General features: G+C 48.3%; 1 protein-coding gene across 3 annotated transcripts in view; it reads right to left on the bottom strand.

Moving 5' to 3' along the window:
* Window positions 1-223: 223 nt before the first annotated feature.
* Window positions 224-20,118, bottom strand: part of GOLGA4 (golgin A4) — an 853,888-nt gene continuing 833,993 nt past the window's right edge. For all 3 annotated transcript variants that reach the window (XM_086964776.1, XM_086964774.1, XM_086964775.1), the window contains one exon: window positions 224-946. Coding sequence is in view for 1 of the 3 variants with exons in the window: in XM_086964775.1 (XP_086820901.1) it covers window positions 923-946 (24 nt within the window). In the remaining 2 variants the exon portion in view is untranslated. The remainder of the gene's footprint in view (window positions 947-20,118) is intronic.

Raw genomic sequence — 20,118 nt, 5'->3', positions numbered from 1 at the left:
ACAGTCTGGCAAGACATTCTTGGTTTTGGCAACTGTTTTATGATTATGGAACTTTGTTGGGAGTTGAGTATCTAAGAGAGTAATTTAAACCATCTGACATTCTATGTTGTTTCTAAAAAGTAATAAAGATATCAATCATACATTTTGAAGGATTAACTGAGATAACAGAATGAGGAACTGAGTCAAAGGCCCCGTCATGTAGCAAATCAATCTGACCCAGGGCTTGTATAGTAAATAAAACTTTATTTATCTCTTTGTATCCCAGATTAACATTGAAACAGGTATAGGGCAGTATATGATACAATTATTTATTAACTATTTACAATTTACAATAGTGTAACCAATCTCTGGAAAATATAAGTACAAAAGTGTAGAGTAAACAATTGAGGTACTGCAATTTGGTTTGTCATTGTTGCTGAAAGGTTAAAGAATCAGTCCTTGAGAAACTATCAAAATTGAAAAGATAAGGTCCAGGGTCAATTAGAGGGTCTAATCGATAAGAAAATCAATAAAACCACCACCCCACGCAATTATTGCACGTTATTTAATCTTACAAATAAGGTTAAAAAGCAGAGATAAATTATTAAGTTTATCTTTTAAGAGCTACTGTCAGTCTAGAGACATAGTAAATTCATAAGACATTTAAATTATGTAATACCCAATTCCTCAGAATAAAATACATGGTGAGGTTTAACAACATAAAAAAACATCAAACGTGTATCTATGAAGGCAAACAGCATTTGTGTAACTCAAGGCAGTCTCGTCTGTGCCCACAGCCTTTGTTTCTCTGATACCTCATCTTAGGAAGACCGTGGAGTGCAGTAGATATTTTTAACCACAGCATAGTCAGTTCTCAAAGTAAAAAAAGAAACCCAATGGCTTCTAAGCAGCATTGATGACACTATCAGTGTTAAAAATATCCTCAGGTTGAAGTCCGAAGCCAAGACTAGAAAGAAAAATTTGAGAAAAATTGTTAGTATTGAGACACTGGTATTAATAAATCATTTAAAGGAGAGAAACGGTCTTCTGTTCCCCCAGTCCTATCCATGTAACATGAAAGAAACTCCACTTGTCTAGACAAATCTAATATAGCATTACTTGGATGACCATGGAATTCCTATTCCTCATAAAGCTACAGTAATACTCTGGCACTTCATGAATCATAAGTATAATTCTTTGAAAAAGGGCTGTAAATTTAGCTACTATAAGTTTCACAATTGGATTTCAACGAAAGTCTTTTAAACCTGTAACTGTACAAACGATCAAAGAATAATAAAACTGATTAAATTCAACAAAGGCTTACGCAATCCTAACTGATTACATCCTTTCTTGGAGGCATAAAGGCATTTAGAAAAATTAATGCAATACTTGTTAAGAAGAATATAAAGCTACCTTAATTCCACCTCATAAAAGCTTTATAAAATCTTGTAGACAACAGTGAGCTGAAACATGGGTTTCATATGTAACAAATACTGTAATGATGGCATTTTTGCTAAAAGCAATCATCAGTGTATGCAAAATGCATTCATACCTTTATACTTATGTTTCCGTCATGTTAACAAGCATTGTGGGCACCAAAGGCCCCATCTCTAGCTTTTAAGAGGCTTTAGGGCCAGTGTTAGACCTGTCTGGCTTTTTGCGTAGTCCCTCCAATTTATTATTTATTTTGTCCCCTTTTTGCCCCTCATACCCTTAATAATTTTTGTCCACTAGTTTTTTTAGGTGTTGGTTAAGGGGATAGGTGTACTTTTCCCCCTCATAGATTTTCACCTCAGGCCTAGAGGCCTGTTCTGTCAGGAAAATGCTGTAATTCACAAAATGGAGGGCCCTAACTGTTTCCAACTGCCACATCCTAGACTGCCCCATAGGATAACCTTAGGCCTTCCAGAACCTTCTGGACCCTACTGGACCCTGAGGGGGTTGTCTATATAAGGGCAGGGGTTAGGAAGCCATTTTGTGTTGACCAGAGAGTGGAGGAGTGAGGCAGTGGTGAGAGGAGGAGGACGCACTGGGAGCAGTTAGTTTGTCCTTGTGACAGACAGCCACTACAGGGAGACGTTCCCCTTCAACCCCTGACCAATCCCTCCCAACCACCTACTTCTGCTGAAAAGATCGGTCTGATTGAGGTGGAAGCCCCTCTAAACCTTAGCCCCTTGACCCCTGTCGGGACGCTCTTGCTGGGAGACTTCCCTATTTTCCCTGTGGCAGAGCTTCACCTACCAGCGTTGTGGAGGAAGCGGACCCGGGCAAGGTGTAGTTTCCGGTATTCCCTCGAAGCTGTGAGGGGGAGACGAGTGTCTGCTGAGCCTGGGGAGGTGAGCGTTCCGCTCAGGACAGTGCCTTCTGTGGAGCCAGGTGAGAGGAGAGACTGCGGGCATAGGAGCGGTGACAGGTCGGCGCCAAGCGGGAACACTAGTCCCTCGCGCCTGCGCTGCCTCGCTCCGTGTCTAAGGAAGCTGATCCAGTGACGCGGAGGCCTGCGGGAGGCGGGGCCGAGAAGGAAGTGTGTCTGAGAGGCGAGTCGCCTCAGAGTACAGGCGGCCTGGGTCACGAAGCGGAAAGCGTCTAGGAGACGCGCAGGCTCAGTGGGAGGCCGGCGGACCCTGTGGTAAAGACCCGGCGGGAGGCGGAGAAGCCTTTCGTCAACGGAGTAGGCGAGAAGCGCCCTCGTAACTTTCTGCTACAGGAGCCCCTCGCCCAGCGCTGTGTTAAGGGAGCGTGGCTGGACTGAGGGAATCGGCGGGGAAAGCGAGCTGCCCAACAGAAGCTCTTCCTTTGCTCCTTTTGCCCCCCCCCCTACTCCCAGCATTCCTGTGCAGCGTGACAAGGGGACCTTCATCAAAGTAAGGAGAGTGGGGGGGGGTGGGAAATCAGAGGACAGGGAGCCTCTTCGGTCAGATAGAGTCTCTGATACAGGAGGGGATTTCCAGAACCCTCACAGTTTGTCAACAAGGATTTTAGGTCGACAGGAATCTGAAGAGCCTGGTAGGAAGGTGTCAGAGGAGTGATCCCAGCCATCCTACAGAGTGCTATCTTTGGGATTGACTGCCTGGAAGAAACCTACCTCGTGTTTGATCTTGCCAGGGTGTCCCTAGCGTAACTGAACTAATAGATCTTCCCCACTCTAGTCAATTGCTCAGTAGTTGTACCCTCTTTACTGTAAAGTGTGTGGAACAGAGGGGTATGCGTGGAGGAAGTTAAATAGGAATTCTTCAGTGTGCAACTGTTCTGTTCTCCCCTTTTATTGAACTGTAATGTCATGAGATTGTAGAACATGGAAGGTCTATTGTGATACCTACTGAAGTTGAAAATGTATTGAGGTGAACTGTTGATACAAGTAATGAATTGATTGTGTAATCAGAAAAGTAATATCATTTATTCTCAAAACAAGCTGTAGACTACTAAACTGTATTTCTAAAACCAAAGAGCAAAGAGATATATTTTTATAAAGCAGTACTTATTTTTCCATACTTTGGTGTAGTGTTATTTTTGTGTGCTATTGCGTGGATTTACTATTGGGTGGTTTGCAACCTTCACACTGTGCCTCTAGAACTGCATGTCTTACCCCTAGGCCAGGCTACCCTAGGTGACCTGACATCCCAGGTTCTAACAGATTGGTGCCTAGCGGTGGGATCCTGACTTGGTTGCAGCTACTCAATAGTAATTCAACGTAATACACTAAACCTACACCAGGAGTTTTCTCCTTGCGGCCCTCCTAATTTGTCTTTTTATTTTTCCAAATTTGTTCCTGGTGGTGGGTGGAGGTAGCTTTAGGTTGCCCTTGCAACTCTAAAATTTCTGGTGTGTAATCTAGGTTTGCCTATCTCAAAATGGAGTTTGCCTTGGAAAACCTAGAGGTCTATTCTGTGGCTCAGCTGAAAGTGTTCTGCCAGCAAATGGGGGTATTTTTCAAGCATGGTGCCAGGAAGGGGGAGCTCCAGACCAGTCTCAGGGCTTGGGTGGAGGCACACCAAGAAAGGAAGGAGGAGGATGAAGGGGTAGACCAGGACACGGTGGTGGAGATAGATGGGTTATTCCACTCTGAGGGGGAAAACTTACTCCCCGGACCAGTGTCCTACTCCAGAAGGGGCAGTAGTGCCTCTGGGGAAGCTTAACTGAAGCCGAACTCACTGATAGGAGGGAGAAAAGACAGTTGAGATGGGAGTTGGCTAAGTTGGAGCAGGAGAAGGAGGAGAGGAGGATGGCCCATGAGTTCAGGTTGAAGGAATTAGAACTCAGAAGCCTGCAACGGGGGTCCTCTCCTGAAATGAATGGTGGCAGCGAGACAAAAGAGACAGCCAGGGAGACCAGACCCTATTTGCCGAAAGACCTTACAGCTAGCTTCAGTCAGGGGGATGACATAGCTAAGTGGCTGGCTGCTTATGAGGTCTCCCTAAGAGCCCATGGGGTGCAGGAAAAGCACTGGGGGGTGGTTTGTATAAATACATGCCTCCTGCTGGTCGGGACACCTTGCTGGCCCTGGAATCAGAGGAACAAACCAACTACCCCACCATGAAGCTGGCGTTGTTAAGGAAGTTTGGGCTTACCCCAGAAAGGTACCGTCAGAAGTTCAGGGGGAGCCACAAATTAAGCACCCAGAACTGGGTGGACTTCCTTGACTACGCCAGAAAGGCCTTAGAGGGTTGGGTCAAGGGCAGTGAGGTGAAAGATTATGAGGGGCTGTACAATCTATTTTTGAAAGAACACCTCCTTGAGAAATGTTTTCCCGAGCTGCGCCAACACCTGGTGGACAGCAAGCTGACCAATCCCCGGAAGCTTGCAGAGGAGGCGGACATCTGGGCAAATACCCGGGTGTCCTCAAAGAGGACTGGAGGGGATTCTCAAAAAGCCGGACAGGGCGCCCCCCAGAAGAAGGAGGGGGGAGAGAAAAAGAAGGAGTTCTCTAAAGGTCCCCAAAATAATTTCCAAGGAAAGGGAGCAGGTTTCACCCCTAGGGCAAACCCGCCCAGAAACCCTAATCCTGGCCAAAGCCAGCAGCCCAGGGTTCTCCACTGTTTTGAATGTGGTGGTGTTGGACATTATAAGGGAGATGTCAGATGCCCAAAGAGACCACCCCCTCCCACCGGAGGAAAGTCACCGGGAGTAGCTAGTGTAGCGCTCGGGGAGGAGTTGCCCTTAGATAAGGGGGGTGAGTGGGCGGGTGTCACCTTAGTGTCCCTGGGAGAGCGGGAGATGGTTCCAAAGATCCAGGTGCCCCCAAATACTACAAAGTATGGGCAATGGGTCACCATCAATGGCCAGAGAGGGGAGGCTCTGAGAGATACAGGAGCCAGTATGACTATGGTGAGAAGTCAACTGGTGTCTCCAGAGCAGGTGGTTCCTAATGTACTCCACCCCGCCGCGATGGCTGACGGCAGAATGGGCCACTATCCAGTGGCTGAGGTTCCCTTTGAGTGGGAGGGGGTTGCAGGTTCACTTCGAATTGCCGTAAGCCCTGCCGTGCCAGTCGATTGTCTGTTGGGGAATGACATGGAACACAACACTTGGAGAGAGGTGGAATACCGGACGCATTCTGCGATGCTGGGTACACCTGACTGGGCCTGTGTAAGCACACGGGCTGCGACTGCCCGGAGAGGGAGTTCGCATGGGTTGGAGCCTGGAACAATGGCCCAACCCGCTGCTAAGAAGGGACAGACCAGGAGACAGGAAGAGCCTGCTCCGGCTTCCACACCCCATGTGACAGATCGGCCACCTGCGGTGGTGGACCAGGAGTCCGTGGAGGGGGAAGTAGACTCTCTGGTAGATTTACCCATCCTTGCTGAGTGGCATGTGGAGGGAGGTCCTACCAGAGAGGAATTCTGTAAGGGGCAGAGGGAGTGCCCCACCCTTGAGGGACTGAGGCGACAGGCTGAAGCCCAAGCAGCAGGTGATGTTACGGGACACTACCATATTTACTGGGAGGATGGACTCCTCTACAGTGAACCCAAGGTACCCTTGCCTGGTTCATCAAGGGCCTTGGTAGTCCCGCAACAATACCGAGCCTTTCTACTAGAATTGGCTCATGCTATTCCCCTGGCAGGACACTTAGGCCAGGACAAGACCTTTGCACGGCTTGTCATCCACTTTTACTGGCCTCAGATGAAAGTGGCGTCCAACACATACTGTCGGACATGTGTATCCTGCCAGGCCAGTGGGAAAACAGGGGTGAAGCTGAAGGCTCCCCTGGAACCACTTCCAGTCGTTAGCACACCCTTTGAGAGGGTGGGCATCGACATTGTAGGGCCTTTAGATCCACCAACCACAGCTGGTCACAGGTTCATCCTGGTCCTGGTGGATCATGCCACACGGTACCCAGAGGCAATTCCTCTGAGGACAGTCACTGCACCTGTGGTGGCTAGAGCCCTAATGGGGATCTTTACCCGAGTGGGATTTCCCAAGGAAGTTGTGTCCGACAGGGGGGCCAACTTCATGTCAGCTTACATGCGGGCAATGTGGAAGGAGTGTGGAGTGACCTACCGGTTCACCACTCCTTATCACCCCCAGTCGAATGGACTGGTTGAGAGGTTTAATAAGACCTTGAAGGGCATGATCAGAAGTCTGCCCGAAAGCCTGCGGAGGAAATGGGACGTCCTCCTACCCTGTTTGCTCTTTTCCTACAGGGAAGTGCCACAGAAGGGAGTGGGCTTCAGCCCCTTTGAACTTCTGTATGGGCACCCTGTACGCGGTCCTCTCAGCCTGGTGAAGGATGGTTGGGAGAAGTCTCCCAGGAAACCCCCCCAGGATGTGTTGAGCTATATGCTGGCCTTCAGGAGCCAAATGGCGAAGTTGTGGAAGCAAGCTTCTGACAACTTGGAGGCCAGCCAGGCAGTCATGAAGGAGTGGTATGACAACAATGCTCACCAGGTGGAATTGGAGCCTGGCCAGAAAGTGTGGGTGATGGAGCCTGGAGAGCTTAGTGCCCTCCAGGATCGCTGGACAGGCCCCTTTGAAGTGTTGGAGAAGAAGGGTAAGGCCACATACCTGGTGGACCTTAAGACCCCTCGACAGCCCCTACGGGTGCTGCATGCCAACCGTCTCAAACCCCACCATGAGAGGCCCGAAGTCATGTTGATGATGGTGACTGACGGGGAAGAGGTAGCGGAAAGCGAACCTCTCCCAGATCTATTTTCGTCTCAAGAGAAGGATGGGTCAGTGGAGGGAGTGATTCTCTCTCCCACTCTAACTCCTGAGCAACGGGAGGACTGCCGCCAGATCCTGGAGCAGTTCTCTACGTTGTTCTCCCTTGTCCCAGGAAGGACTCACCTGTGTACCCATGACGTGGACACAGGGGACAGCCCACCAGTGAAGTCGAAGACCTACCGGCTGTCCGACAAGGTGAAGGCTAGCATCCATGGAGAGGTTGCCAAGATGCTAGAGCTGGGAGTTATTGAACCTTCCAACAGCCCTTGGTCCAGTCCGGTGGTGCTCGTGCCAAAAGCCGCACCACCAGGCACCACACCCGAACTGAGGTTCTGTGTGGATTACCGAGGACTGAACTCAGTGACAAAGACTGATGCTCATCCGATCCCTAGGGCGGATGAATTAATTGACCGGCTAGGAGCTGCCCAATATCTGAGTACCTTTGACCTCACTTCGGGGTACTGGCAGATCTCCTTGACAGATGGAGCAAAGGAAAGGTCAGCCTTCTCCACGCCTGAGGGACACTTCCAGTTCTGTGTGATGCCCTTTGGGCTCAAGAACGCCCCTGCCACATTTCAGCGGCTGGTGAACCAGGTCCTCTCTGGAATGGAGAGTTTCTCTGCTGCTTACTTGGATGACATTGCTGTCTTCAGTAGCAGTTGGGAGGACCATTTGCAGCATTTGCAAGCAGTTCTCCAGGCCCTGAAACAAGCTGGATTGACAATCAAGGCCAGCAAATGCCAGATTGGGCAGGGGTCGGTTGTGTACATTGGACACTTGGTGGGTAGGGGGACTGTGCAGCCCCTGCAGGCGAAGATTGAGGCAATCATGGCCTGGGAACCCCCCAAGACACAGACTGAGGTCCGAGCTTTCCTGGGCCTCACAGGTTACTACCGTCGCTTTGTGAAGGGGTATGGCACTATTGTAGCGCCCCTCACAGAGCTCACCTCAAAGAAACAACCTCGACAGGTAGTTTGGACGGGAGCTTGTCAGCAAGCTTTTGTGAAACTGAAGCAGGCAATGTGTGCGGCACCGGTCCTGAGGGCCCCAGACTTCTCCAAGGAGTTCATTGTCCAAACAGATGCATCAGAACATGGCATTGGGGCAGTGTTATCGCAACTAAATGAAGAGGGCCTGGATCAGCCTGTAGTCTTCTTATCCAGGAGACTGCTTCCCCGGGAACAGAAGTGGAGTGCAATTGAGAGGGAAGCTTTTGCGGTGGTGTGGGCTCTGAAGAAGCTGCGGCCATACCTCTTTGGCTCGCACTTCCTGGTTCAGACTGACCACCGACCCCTTCGTTGGCTGATGCAAATGAAGGGGGAAAATCCCAAGCTGTTGAGATGGTCCATCTCCCTACAGGGAATGGACTTCCGGGTGGAACATCGGCCTGGAGTGGACCACGCCAATGCAGACGGTCTCTCCAGGTATTTCCGCCTTAGTGATGAGGACTCCAAAGGGGTTGGGTAGTTCTCCCCACTTTCAGCTGGGGGGGACGCGTGTTAGACCGGTCTGGCTTTTTGCGTAGTCCCTCCAATGTATTATTTATTTTGTCCCCTTTTTGCCCCTCATGCCCTTAATAATTTTTGTCCACTAGTTTTTTTAGGTGTTGGTTAAGGGGATAGGTGTACTTTTCCCCCTCATAGATTTTCACCTCAGGCCTAGAGGCCTGTTCTGTCAGGAAAATGCTGTAATTCACAAAATGGAGGGCCCTAACTGTTTCCAACTGCCACATCCTAGACTGCCCCATAGGATAACCTTAGGCCTTCCAGAACCTTCTGGACCCTACTGGACCCTGTGGGGGTTGTCTATATAAGGGCAGGGGTTAGGAAGCCATTTTGTGTTGACCAGAGAGTGGAGTGAGGCAGTGGTGAGAGGAGGAGGACGCACTGGGAGCAGTTAGTTTGTCCTTGTGACAGACAGCCACTACAGGGAGACGTTCCCCCTTCAACCCCTGACCAATCCCTCCCAACCACCTACTTCTGCTGAAAAGATCGGTCTGATTGAGGTGGAAGCCCCTCTAAACCTTAGCCCCTTGACCCCTGTCGGGACGCTCTTGCTGGGAGACTTCCCTATTTTCCCTGTGGCAGAGCTTCACCTACCAGCGTTGTGGAGGAAGCGGACCCGGGCAAGGTGTAGTTTCCGGTATTCCCTCAAAGCTGTGAGGGGGAGACGAGTGTCTGCTGAGCCTTCGTGGCCTGGGGAGGTGAGCGTTCCGCTCAGGACAGTGCCTTCTGTGGAGCCAGGTGAGAGGAGAGACTGCGGGCATAGGAGCGGTGACAGGTCGGCGCCAAGCGGGAACACTAGTCCCTCGCGCCTGCGCTGCCTCGCTCCGTGTCTAAGGATGCGGATCCAGTGCCGCGCAGGCCTGCGGGAGGCGGGCCGAGAAGGAAGTGTGTCTGAGAGGCGAGTCGCCTCAGAGTACAGACGGCCTGGGTCACGAAGCGGAAAGCGTCTAGGAGACGCGCAGGCTCAGTGGGAGGCCGGCGGACCCTGTGGTAAAGACCCGGCGGGAGGCGGAGAAGCCTTTCGTCAACGGAGTAGGCGAGAAGCGCCCTCGTAACTGTCTGCTACAGGAGCCCCTCGCCCAGCGCTGTGTTAAGGGAGCGTGGCTGGACGGAGGGAATCGGCGGGGAAAGCGAGCTGCCCAACAGAAGCTCTTCCTTTGCTCCTTTTGCCCCCCCCTACTCCCAGCATTCCTGTGCAACGTGACAAGGGGACCCTCATCAAAGTAAGGAGAGTGGGGGTGTGGGAAATCAGAGGACAGGGAGCCTCTTCGGTCAGATAGAGTCTCTGATACAGGAGGGGATTTCCAGAACCCTCACAGTTTGTCAACAAGGATTTTAGGTCCTACAGAGTGCTATCTTTGGGATTGACTGCCTGGAAGAAACCTACCTCGTGTTTGATCTTGCCAGGGTGTACCTAGCGTAACTGAAGTTATAGATCTTCCCCACTCTAGTCAATTGCTCAGTAGTTGTACCCTCTTTACTGTAAAGTGTGTGGAACAGAGGGGTATGCGTGGAGGAAGTTAAATAGGAATTCTTCAGTGTGCAACTGTTCTGTTCTCCCCTTTTATTGAACTGTAATGTCATGAGATTGTAGAACATGGAAGGTCTATTGTGATACCTACTGAAGTTGAAAATGTATTGAGGTGAACTGTTGATACAAGTAATGAATTGATTGTGTAATCTGAAAAGTAATATCATTTATTCTCAAAACAAGCTGTAGACTACTAAACTGTATTTCTAAAACCAAAGAGCAAAGAGATATATTTTTATAAAGCAGTACTTATTTTTCCATACTTTGGTGTAGTTTTATTTTTGTGTGCTATTGCGTGGATTTACTATTGGGTGGTTTGCAACCTTCACACTGTGCCTCTAGAACTGCATGTCTTACCCCTAGGCCAGGCTACCCTAGGTGACCTAACATCCCAGGTTCTAACAGCCAGAAGTACTACTGGGTCGCAATAAACTGGTCATAATTTACAGCCATTTTTATGTTTGGTAATAGAATTTTACAAACCAACGTATGTACCTATGGCAGTTTGTAATATTTCGATTCAGAGTAGGTCATTATCCGCTCATATACTTCAGGAATATTAATATAGTAGGTTCCAATTGTGACTTACTCTGATTGGAGACCATCACAGGTATGGTGGCCTCCTGGAGTCACCAGACCATCATGTCTGTGATCAATTTTCAAGAAACTTTTAAATAATTTTTTTGAATAAAAGTCTGTTTAATTTAATGGTGCTGGGTAAAAAAAAACAAAAAATGTTTAACTTCTTTTTTAAGTTTCGTTGACATTTGGCAGTGGTCCCTTGGGCAACGGTCTAGCCCCCATTTAAAAAAAATATTTACAAGATCTAGGAACCCTTGGGGACACCTTCCTTTTTGCGAACGGGTTACAACTCCAACTTGGGAGTCTGTAACTTTTCAAAATTTTGGAACCAGATTTCTGTCATTGATACATTACTTACTTAATTAGTGTATTGAAAGGGCGCCTAAAACGCGCCACTTCCAAATATCAAATTGGTAAGAGATCACAGTCCCATTTTAGGAAAAGGTGTTTGCAGCCGTAAAATGCTTTGTACATCTGGCTCTATGCTCACTATCATGAATACAATGATAGGAAGCAGAAATAATATTTGTATGCACAACAAAAACAGATGATGATAAAAACCTGTAGAAGAAGTCATGAAGGGGGAAATGAGGCTTGCTCGTTTGCAAAAGGAAAGTGCAACCAGCACTTGGCAACTTTAAGGTAGAATAAGAGAGTTGCGTCCATGCATCTGTCTCTGGGCACAAGTGGCACAGCCGGTTTTCTATGACGCTCAGTCCATAGAGTGCAGCAAGCAACATAGGAAGAACTACCACCACAACATGCATGCACTGGTTTTCAGACTGCCCCCTTGATTCCTGATCAGTGTTTGAGCAGCAGAAAAAATGGCAGTGCCCAGATATTTGTTCACAAAAGTGTTAATGTGTTCTTTAAGCAAGAGAAGAAAGAAGGGAGAGGAAGAAGTGGGACAGAGCAGTGGCAGGGCAGGAAATGTTTGAGCAGTGCAGTAAGGCACTAATCTGTACCCTTGTACTGCATTTACAATGTAGAAAATCTTGAGTCTTCCACTATCAAGCAGCAGAAGCCTCACTTAATACAGACTTCAAAGCAGCAGAAGCCTCATTTGTTAGGGATTTTGAAATACAGGGGTGGGATGTGTGGACGGGTCCATGATCTTCTGCCCGCATAGTGCCTCACAAAACCAGGACCCTCAGAGCAAAGGTGTAGGTGCGGTTCACTCATTTCCGACTCAGCCAGGCGAAAAAGCAGTGAATTAAGTGGTGTAATGTGGACACCCCTGATAGCTTTTGGACCCTAGGGAGGATGGTCCAAGTCAACAGGAGGATGGTATGGAAGTAGAATAGTGCAATTTAGAAAACCACATTATTACAATTTGGAAGTTTCTTGCACCATAGAATGAGACGATGGTCACGTAATGTGCCATTCACCTAGCATGTGTTCTCACAAAAGGCCACACAGGACTGCAATAGGGAGGCATGTGCCTGCCAGGCAGTGCTGCAGATGAGAGCCCAATGGTTCAGACAAGTACACATAAAGATCAATCCTGCTCTGTAAGGTGACTACTGCAGTTAGTTTCTGAAGGAATGGTAGGGAACTTCCTGCAGTGGTATTTGGTTATGTGATGAGGGTCACCACTGTTCTGCTGACAGTTCACGGGTTGCTTTCATACAATTGCCTAAGCTGGCATTTTATCAGCAACACTAAGGCCCCATTTGAGAATTATTGGAGCCCAATGTTTTTAGGTCTCGCGCCTAGCGATGCACTGTGCAGCCGTGCTCGCGCAGCGTGAGCCATTTAGTGAGTGAAAAACGGGGAATCTAAGCTGACCTAGGAATCGCAAAAGCTCATGCGTGTGCGATTCCTATTGTGGTGCGCGATTGGCCTTGCGTGCGTCTTTTAATAAAAAGACTGCACGCAATTAGCCAAAGGCAGGCGTGTTGCTCCGCCCACGGCCTATTGGTGTCAATTATGCGCTTGGTGAGCGTAATAGACACCAATAGGCCATGGCTCGCAGTGGCGCGCGCGCACCACTCGCAGGCTTCTTTTTTTTCCAAGCGGAAGTCAAAGCGAATGCTTTCCTTGCCGCTTTTTTGCTTCTGAAGCCCGTTCCAATTTCACCTCTCCTTGCAAATGTTTTCCCTTTCCACAGCATCTGCGTATCTCAACTCTCCCATTGTCACTTTGTCTGCAATTCTTTTCGTCTCGTTTGCCTCCTCCCACATTTCTCCCATTTTCCAGTCTCAGCTTATCTTTTAATAACCGAACCGTGTGTCCGTTCATTGGGGATAAGCAAGCCTATTGCCTATTGTGTGTTTATATCGATCGAAAGTAGCCAAGATCACAAGTTCCAGTTCCCGTCTGGACTCCCCCCCCACACATCCGCAGGGATCTCAGGATCTACAGAAGCATGGCTTTTCCGACTGTCGGGATTGGCACCGCGCTTGTACCTGCATCTTGACATGTGTCCGGGTGGCCCCTGCGTGCCCGGGGCTGACTTAACTCCCTGAATGACCGGCCGCCCCTGTGCATTTCTCTGGATCTTGTCTTCCCTGTGAGTGGACGGGCACCCCTCCCAGAATGGCAGCGATCAAGGCTTTGCAGCAGTGGTGCCGACAGCAGTGCAATGGGTTCCCAGATGTGTACATCACCAACATGACCACCTCTTTCCAGGACGGCTTGTCGTTCTGTGCCATCCTGCACAAGCACATACCCGACCTCATGTGAGTAGCCCGTCGCAAGAGCTGTCAAAGCCACTTGGGGTACTTTTGCAAACAACTCTTTTTTTGTTGACACAGCGGCACTCCAGACTGGAGGCTATCGCTTGCTTAGTCTTCTCTGCAGCTACCCACTCTTGCCTTCATGTTGCCATGAGGGTCAATGAAACACGCAAAGTGAGGGAAACTCACAGGAACTCCAGCTGCAAGTAGCAAGAGGCCAAAAGAACATTTCATGTCAAAACGTTGCACAGTTGTGATATGTGTTTTATAAACAGTGTTTTTTTTCAGTGTGTTGGTTCCAAGTTTTTGGAGCGCGTATAAGTATCTTGGGGACAAAGCAGTCATTGCTAACCATATCAATTGAGGCTGCAAATAGAAACGGTGGCTATAGGCAGCTAATGTTTAATGTGTGGAACCAGTCTTTCAGGTTGAGACTTGCTGAGCTTCCATCGTTTTGGAATCCCCCATCTACATATGCAGGTTTACATTCACAAACAAACCGGCTGGTAGGCATAGGAGTAAAAATGTAAATATTCTGCAGGCTTTAAGTCCTGTCATTTATAACTGTGAAATCTTCGGGACTCTTGGGCATTCTGTAGTCCGTTTTTTTCCTTATCCTGGTTGAAATGCAATTTTCGTCCTTCTGAGTCTGACATTTGACGTGAACAAAGTCTTGTTTCCACCGAGGATTGCCTGTTCACACTACTAGAAAGGGGGTTTAGGTACAAAATGTTTGTTGAAGGTGCAGTTTGTGCGTCAGGCTGAATTGGGAAATGATGTACGGCTCCAGGCGCAGAGACCCCAGGTTCTGGGGCTGTGACTTTTGGGAACACGTGTTTTCAGAAATTTCCTTTTTCTTGACCCAGGTACTCAGTCAGGGGGCTCAAATATGGCCACCTGTAATACATGAATCTACCTGGCCTTCGCTGTTGTAGCTGACTTTGTAGAACGTTTGTATATAACATTAGACGGCTGATATTGCTAGATATGTTGTTCCAGGTGGCCAAGTCTTTACCTCGGGCTTTGAGGTAAGAAGTACCAAATTGGGCCATGTTGGGTTACTTTGTTGGTTTTACTGTGTTTGTGCAGAACTTTGGAAGCTCTACAAAGCAAAAACCACCAGTCACTGTGGATGGATTAGTAATCATCCACCAAACAGCTGTTTTTGCCTCGGGCCAAAAACTATTGTCTTCAGTTTTAGTCTCGTCAGAATTGTATTTTTAGGAGCTGATGAACCACCCTGACCTTTGGGTGTGACTTGCCATAAGCTGGTCCTTGAAACATTAGGTACACCTGGGTGTGCCTCACCCTGAGATTTGTTGTCGATTGCTGCAACAGAAACAGGTAGATAGCATGTGTAAGTCACAAGTGCCGAGAAGGACAGTGTTGTGGACCCACTAATCCCCACTATCCAACATGCCTATTACACATTCATATATGAAGGTACTTAGACACACAGTAACTCTCAGTAAGTAAATCTTTATTGCATGATTAATAAAAACCTTTGCAATGTATTGCAGTAACTGGTTTACAAAGTCACACCATGTGCAGAAATATAAAAATACTCATGCATTGGATTATTAGTAAATGAGAACAAATATGTACAAGGTTGCATCATATTTCGGTGGTACACAAGGCTTTTTTTTGTAGCGTGACTTTCTTTTTTTAACCACAAGTTATTTCTCGTTGCTACATGTTAATGAGGACCCTTTTCTACTAGTTGTATATTTGAACCAAAATTCTTTTTCATAGTTATTCCTGGCTGGTGGCCACTTCCGGGCTCCTAGGAAACCTCCAACCTTTCACACATTAGTAATTTTAGATATTATCGTTCAGCCAGCAAGTCCTCTACTCTGGCCATTCTCATTGGGCACGAGCTGTTCTCCATTTTTTTAAAAGACCAATTCTTGATATTAGTAAGCTACAAAAAGATGCAACATGGTTGGCCAATCATCTCTCGACAACAAATCGTCAAGACCATCAGGAGAACTTTGGTACTGGATGTTGGATTCCAACCCAGTTGCACACTTATGTATTGGGCCTCCAATCAAGAGGCGTTTGAAGCTGCAACATTTAAGCTTTATCTTGTGAATGAATGGGCAGCAGAGTACCATGCAGAACTTTATGATGAAATATCTTCCTATTAATTCCATAGATCAAGTAGAAGGCCTTGTTCAGAGTAATTTGTAGTCTCCCTACCATTTTGCGGAGGGACTGATATTAATGTGTTTCAGTTATGAAGACACACATTATTTATTCAAGCCAGATAAATGCAGCTACAGAGAATACAAGCTGCATTTGCATTGGCCTTCATCCTAATTGCCACAGGCCATTTGTTGCTACTGCATGTAGCAGCAGTGTTCTAAAGGATGCAAGTAAATATGTAAAACACACTCGGTGAGTGTGCTGTCTTTTCTGACAGTGTCATAATGAACATGTTTTCCTGCTTTATCCTGATCAGCTTTTTTCTCTCACAAAATTCCCTCCATGAATTGAACATCTAGACCACTTTCTTAAGGACAGGAGCCAGTCTCTGGATAACCCAATTTATGTGAATTGATGGGACGTGTGTCCAACTCCTCGCTGTTGTATAGCACTGCTTCTGTTCTGGTACACATTATGTTATCAGTGTTTTGTTTGCTTCTTGTAGTGATAAACTTCCAACTATCCCACGAGGAAGGCAACCAAAGTAGTTATATGAAGATAAAGGAGTCGCACATGTAGGAATCAGTGACAGAAGTTGCATTGTGGCTGGTAGTCAATCGAGGGCATATAAATTGGTGTTTGCAGATGTATAGTGCACGCCTCAAGACACTTGGCTGTTAGTGGTGGGGGAAAAACCAAAGGGGATGATGGACGGAGTGTTGAATATTGCAATCACTCACCCCCAGTCAACTAATCTGGGTTTAATCCATCATCATTCTTTAGCTCACTCCGCCACCCCAGTTCAGACATGGCCATATGCAAATCAGTCTGACCCTGTGCCTCATTGGAACAGTCCAGCCCGAACTGCCAAGCCATGTCTTCCCTGGACCAGAAACAAGCATCCTGGGACTGGTTTCTGGATAATCAGCCGTCATCAGCCAGGCTAGCTTGAATCCAGTGGCAACTTAGGGCGAACAAAGCAAAACCAAAGGGGATGATGGGGTTGCTTGTTTCTGGTCCAGGGAAGATATGGCTTGTTTTATGTTTAGTATGACCTCCTATTGAAAAAGTCATTAAATATCAGCAAACCACATTAGACACCAAAAGGATAATTTCATGAAATCGTCACACAATTTCACAAATTATCACAATTTGTTTTAAAAATGCGTTTTGGCACAACCACAGCTTTAAATTTTAAATTCTGGATTTATGTTCTTCAAACCTCAAATGTAGAAACATGAGTGTGAAGCTGCAACTAAAGCAACATTAGACAAACTTGTGTTCGCATATTTTAAATAGGATAAAATTGCGTATAATATGTGCCATATAACCTTTAGTATGGGTTCGCAAATGCGTCACAATAAAAATCAACAATACATTTAAGCACACACCATCTTTATGCTAACAAATGCCATGAGGCACCCTACTGGCTGAGGAGGTTATCAATAAGTACCGTATACATCTAGCCTCTGAACTTGGGTCAAACAAGTTCTCAGCTCCGCCTGCAGACCCTGCCCACCCCTTCCCACCCCTTTGCGTCTGACACAGGAAAAGCTGACAGCAACGTCAGTGGCACATTGTGGCGTTCGACAGAAGCTCTCACGTGGCGACAACACTCCACGCCTCACACACAAATTAAACCCGTTGTCGCCTTGCTAATGAGCCCAGATCAGATGGTCTAACATCACAGGCCGCCGTAAAGAGAGCTGTAATTTGCGGTCGAAATATATGCCATACCATGGGCTTCATAACTTCGAAAGTAAGCCAGCTGCATTATGCCGACAGGTCTCAAACAGGGCCAACTATGTCTATGGTTATTGTACATCTTTCAGGGACGCCGAGCTATTGCTAACAGTCGCTCTCAGCATTTTAACGATTATGAAATGAATTGCTGCATTTATTTGGAAAATGCTTTAGCTAAAATGTGAGTGTTCCAAGTGACAATGCTCCAACCCACATCTCTTGCTTGTGCCTTGTGTTGGGTGGCAGTCCTATACCAGAGGCCCCGAGGGTTGTGGAGCGTTTGTATGCCATCATGTGTTAAGGAAAGAGTACAGGAATCTAATGCATAAAATGCTATTGTTCCTCGTCACAATCATTACTTCCTAAGGGTATAATGGGGAAGTAGGGAACCCTGAGGAATGCGTTAGAATTACAAAACGTTTATCCCCTGCTAGCCTGGGCCAACGTGAGCATCGATGACACCATCAAAACCATGAGCATAATCCACTCCGGCTCACCGTCAGACCCATTCCCGCACCACATCTTCAACAAAGCAAGCAGTTCAATCGCACTCCACCTGCACGTCATCAATCTCTCCCTTGAGACTGCAACCTTCCCAGAAAGCTGGAAACACGCTGAGATCAACGCCCTACTCAAAAAACCCAAGGCAGACCCAAGAGACCCCAACAACTTCCGGCCCATCTCTCTGCTACCGTTCCCGGCCAAGGTCATCAAGAAGATCCTCAACAAACAGCTAACCCGATACTTCGAAGAATAGAATCCTGGACCCTTCCCAGTCAGGGATCCACAGCAACCACAGCACCGAGACTGTCCTCATCGCCGCCACGACGACATCAGGACCCTCCTTGACAACGGTTAGACAGCAGCCCTCATCCTCCTGGACCTCTCCACCGTCTTCAACACCGTCTGCCACTGCACACTACGCGCACGCCTCCACGCCACAGAGATCCGAGACAAAGCCCTGGAATGGACCACCTCCTTCCTCTCTGGCAGAACCCAGAGCGTCCGCCTCCCCCATTCTGATCCGAAGCCTCCGAGATCATCTGCGGCGTTCCCCAGGGATCCTCCCTCAGCCCAATGCTGTTTAACATTTACATGGCCCTGCTCGCACACGTCGCCAGACAGCACGACCTCAACATAATCTCCTACGCCGACGACACTCAACTGATGTTCTCCCTCACCAAGGACCCCATCACCGCCAAAGCCAACCTCCACAAAGGAATAAAGGCCATCGCCGACTGGATGAAGACCAGCTTTCTGAAGCTGAACTCGGACAAGACAGAGGTCCCCATCCGCGGCTCCAACCCTTCAGCCTGGGATGACTCCTGGTGGCAGATGGCACTGGGGGCAGCCCCGACACCCACCGACCACGCACGCAACCTGGGAATCATCCTCGACGCAACTCTCTTAATGACCAAGCAATCCAGCGCCGTCTCCTCCTCCTGCTTCAACACCCTCCGCATGCTAAGCAAGATCTACAGTTGGATCTCGACAGATACAAGGAGGACAGTCACCCAGATCCTCGTCAGCAGTAGGCTCGACTACGGAAACGCCCTCTACGCAGGAGCCCAACTGCAAAGCATCAAAAACGCCTCGGCACGACTGAACCGTGACGTACCATGCCACGGCCACATCACCCCCCACCTGAGAAACCTGCACTGGCTCCCCGTCAACAAAAGGATTTCCTTCAAGCTCCTCTTCCACGCACACAAGGCACTCCACAAAAACGGCCCAGTCTACCTCAACAGACGACTTTCCTTCTACACCCCCAACCGCCAGCTCTGCTCCGCCGACCTCGCACTCGCCACCGTCCTGCGCATCTGAAAAACAACCACCAGCGGGCGATCCTTCTCCCACCTCGCCACCAAGACATGGGACGCCCTCCCACTGAGCCTACGACAGACCCAAGATCTGCTGACCCTAAGAAGGCTACTCAAGACCTGGCTGTTCGACCAGTAGCGCCCTCCCTCCCCCCCACCCCCTACCAGCGCCTTGAGACCCTCACGGGTATGTAGTGTGCTTTACAAGTGACTGATTGATTGAGTCCTGTGTTTCCAAGAACAGCAACACTTGTTACAAGGATTGTCTAACTGCTTTTGAATATTACAGGCCCGGGACACCTGACCAGCTGCCTGACATTTTATATATATACTGGTAGTGCTATTGATATATCTATGGCTGCGACAACCACTGTATAGGGCCACAGCGGGAATACTAGGGAACTTGGGCGTAACTCAGCTGGAGAAGGGAGGTCTCCTGGGCTATTGCAAAGCTGATTAAAAAAGTGCACGCTTTTAAGATGTAGACAGGGCACTGCAGGGAAGGAATAAAGACAGGAATTCTAGAAATTCTAAGCAGAAGCAGGGGGGCTGTGCGTGCTGAAGTAGAATTGAATTTCTGAAAATAGTCAGTGCTAGGCATGAAGATGAATGAGAGAATGAATGGGAGGAGGTGAGGGCAACCATGGACGGATTTAAACAGATCATGAGGAGCATATCCTGGGAGCACAGATCGACACCTTACAGAGCAAGGTGTTCCCCAGCGAGAAGAGAATGGTAGAGCTCGTGAGGGAGACGCAGCTCTACCAGAAGGAGCAAGCTCGGACAGTGAGGACAGCGAGCAAAATCATGGGCATGATGGCATCATGCATACACCTAGTGCCAAACGTACGGCTCCACATGAGACCTTTACAGGAATGGCTACAGGAGCAATGGTCACAAGCTACAGGTCGTTGGGAGGATCTAGTGGTTGTAACGCACGCAGTGCAGAAAGAGATGGCATGGTGGAACATGGA

Source organism: Lissotriton vulgaris, chromosome 4_1 (genome assembly GCF_964263255.1).
Source record: "Lissotriton vulgaris chromosome 4_1, aLisVul1.2, whole genome shotgun sequence".
Lineage (NCBI taxonomy): Eukaryota > Metazoa > Chordata > Amphibia > Caudata > Salamandridae > Lissotriton > Lissotriton vulgaris.
This window is presented reverse-complemented; position numbering and strand designations above follow the sequence as displayed.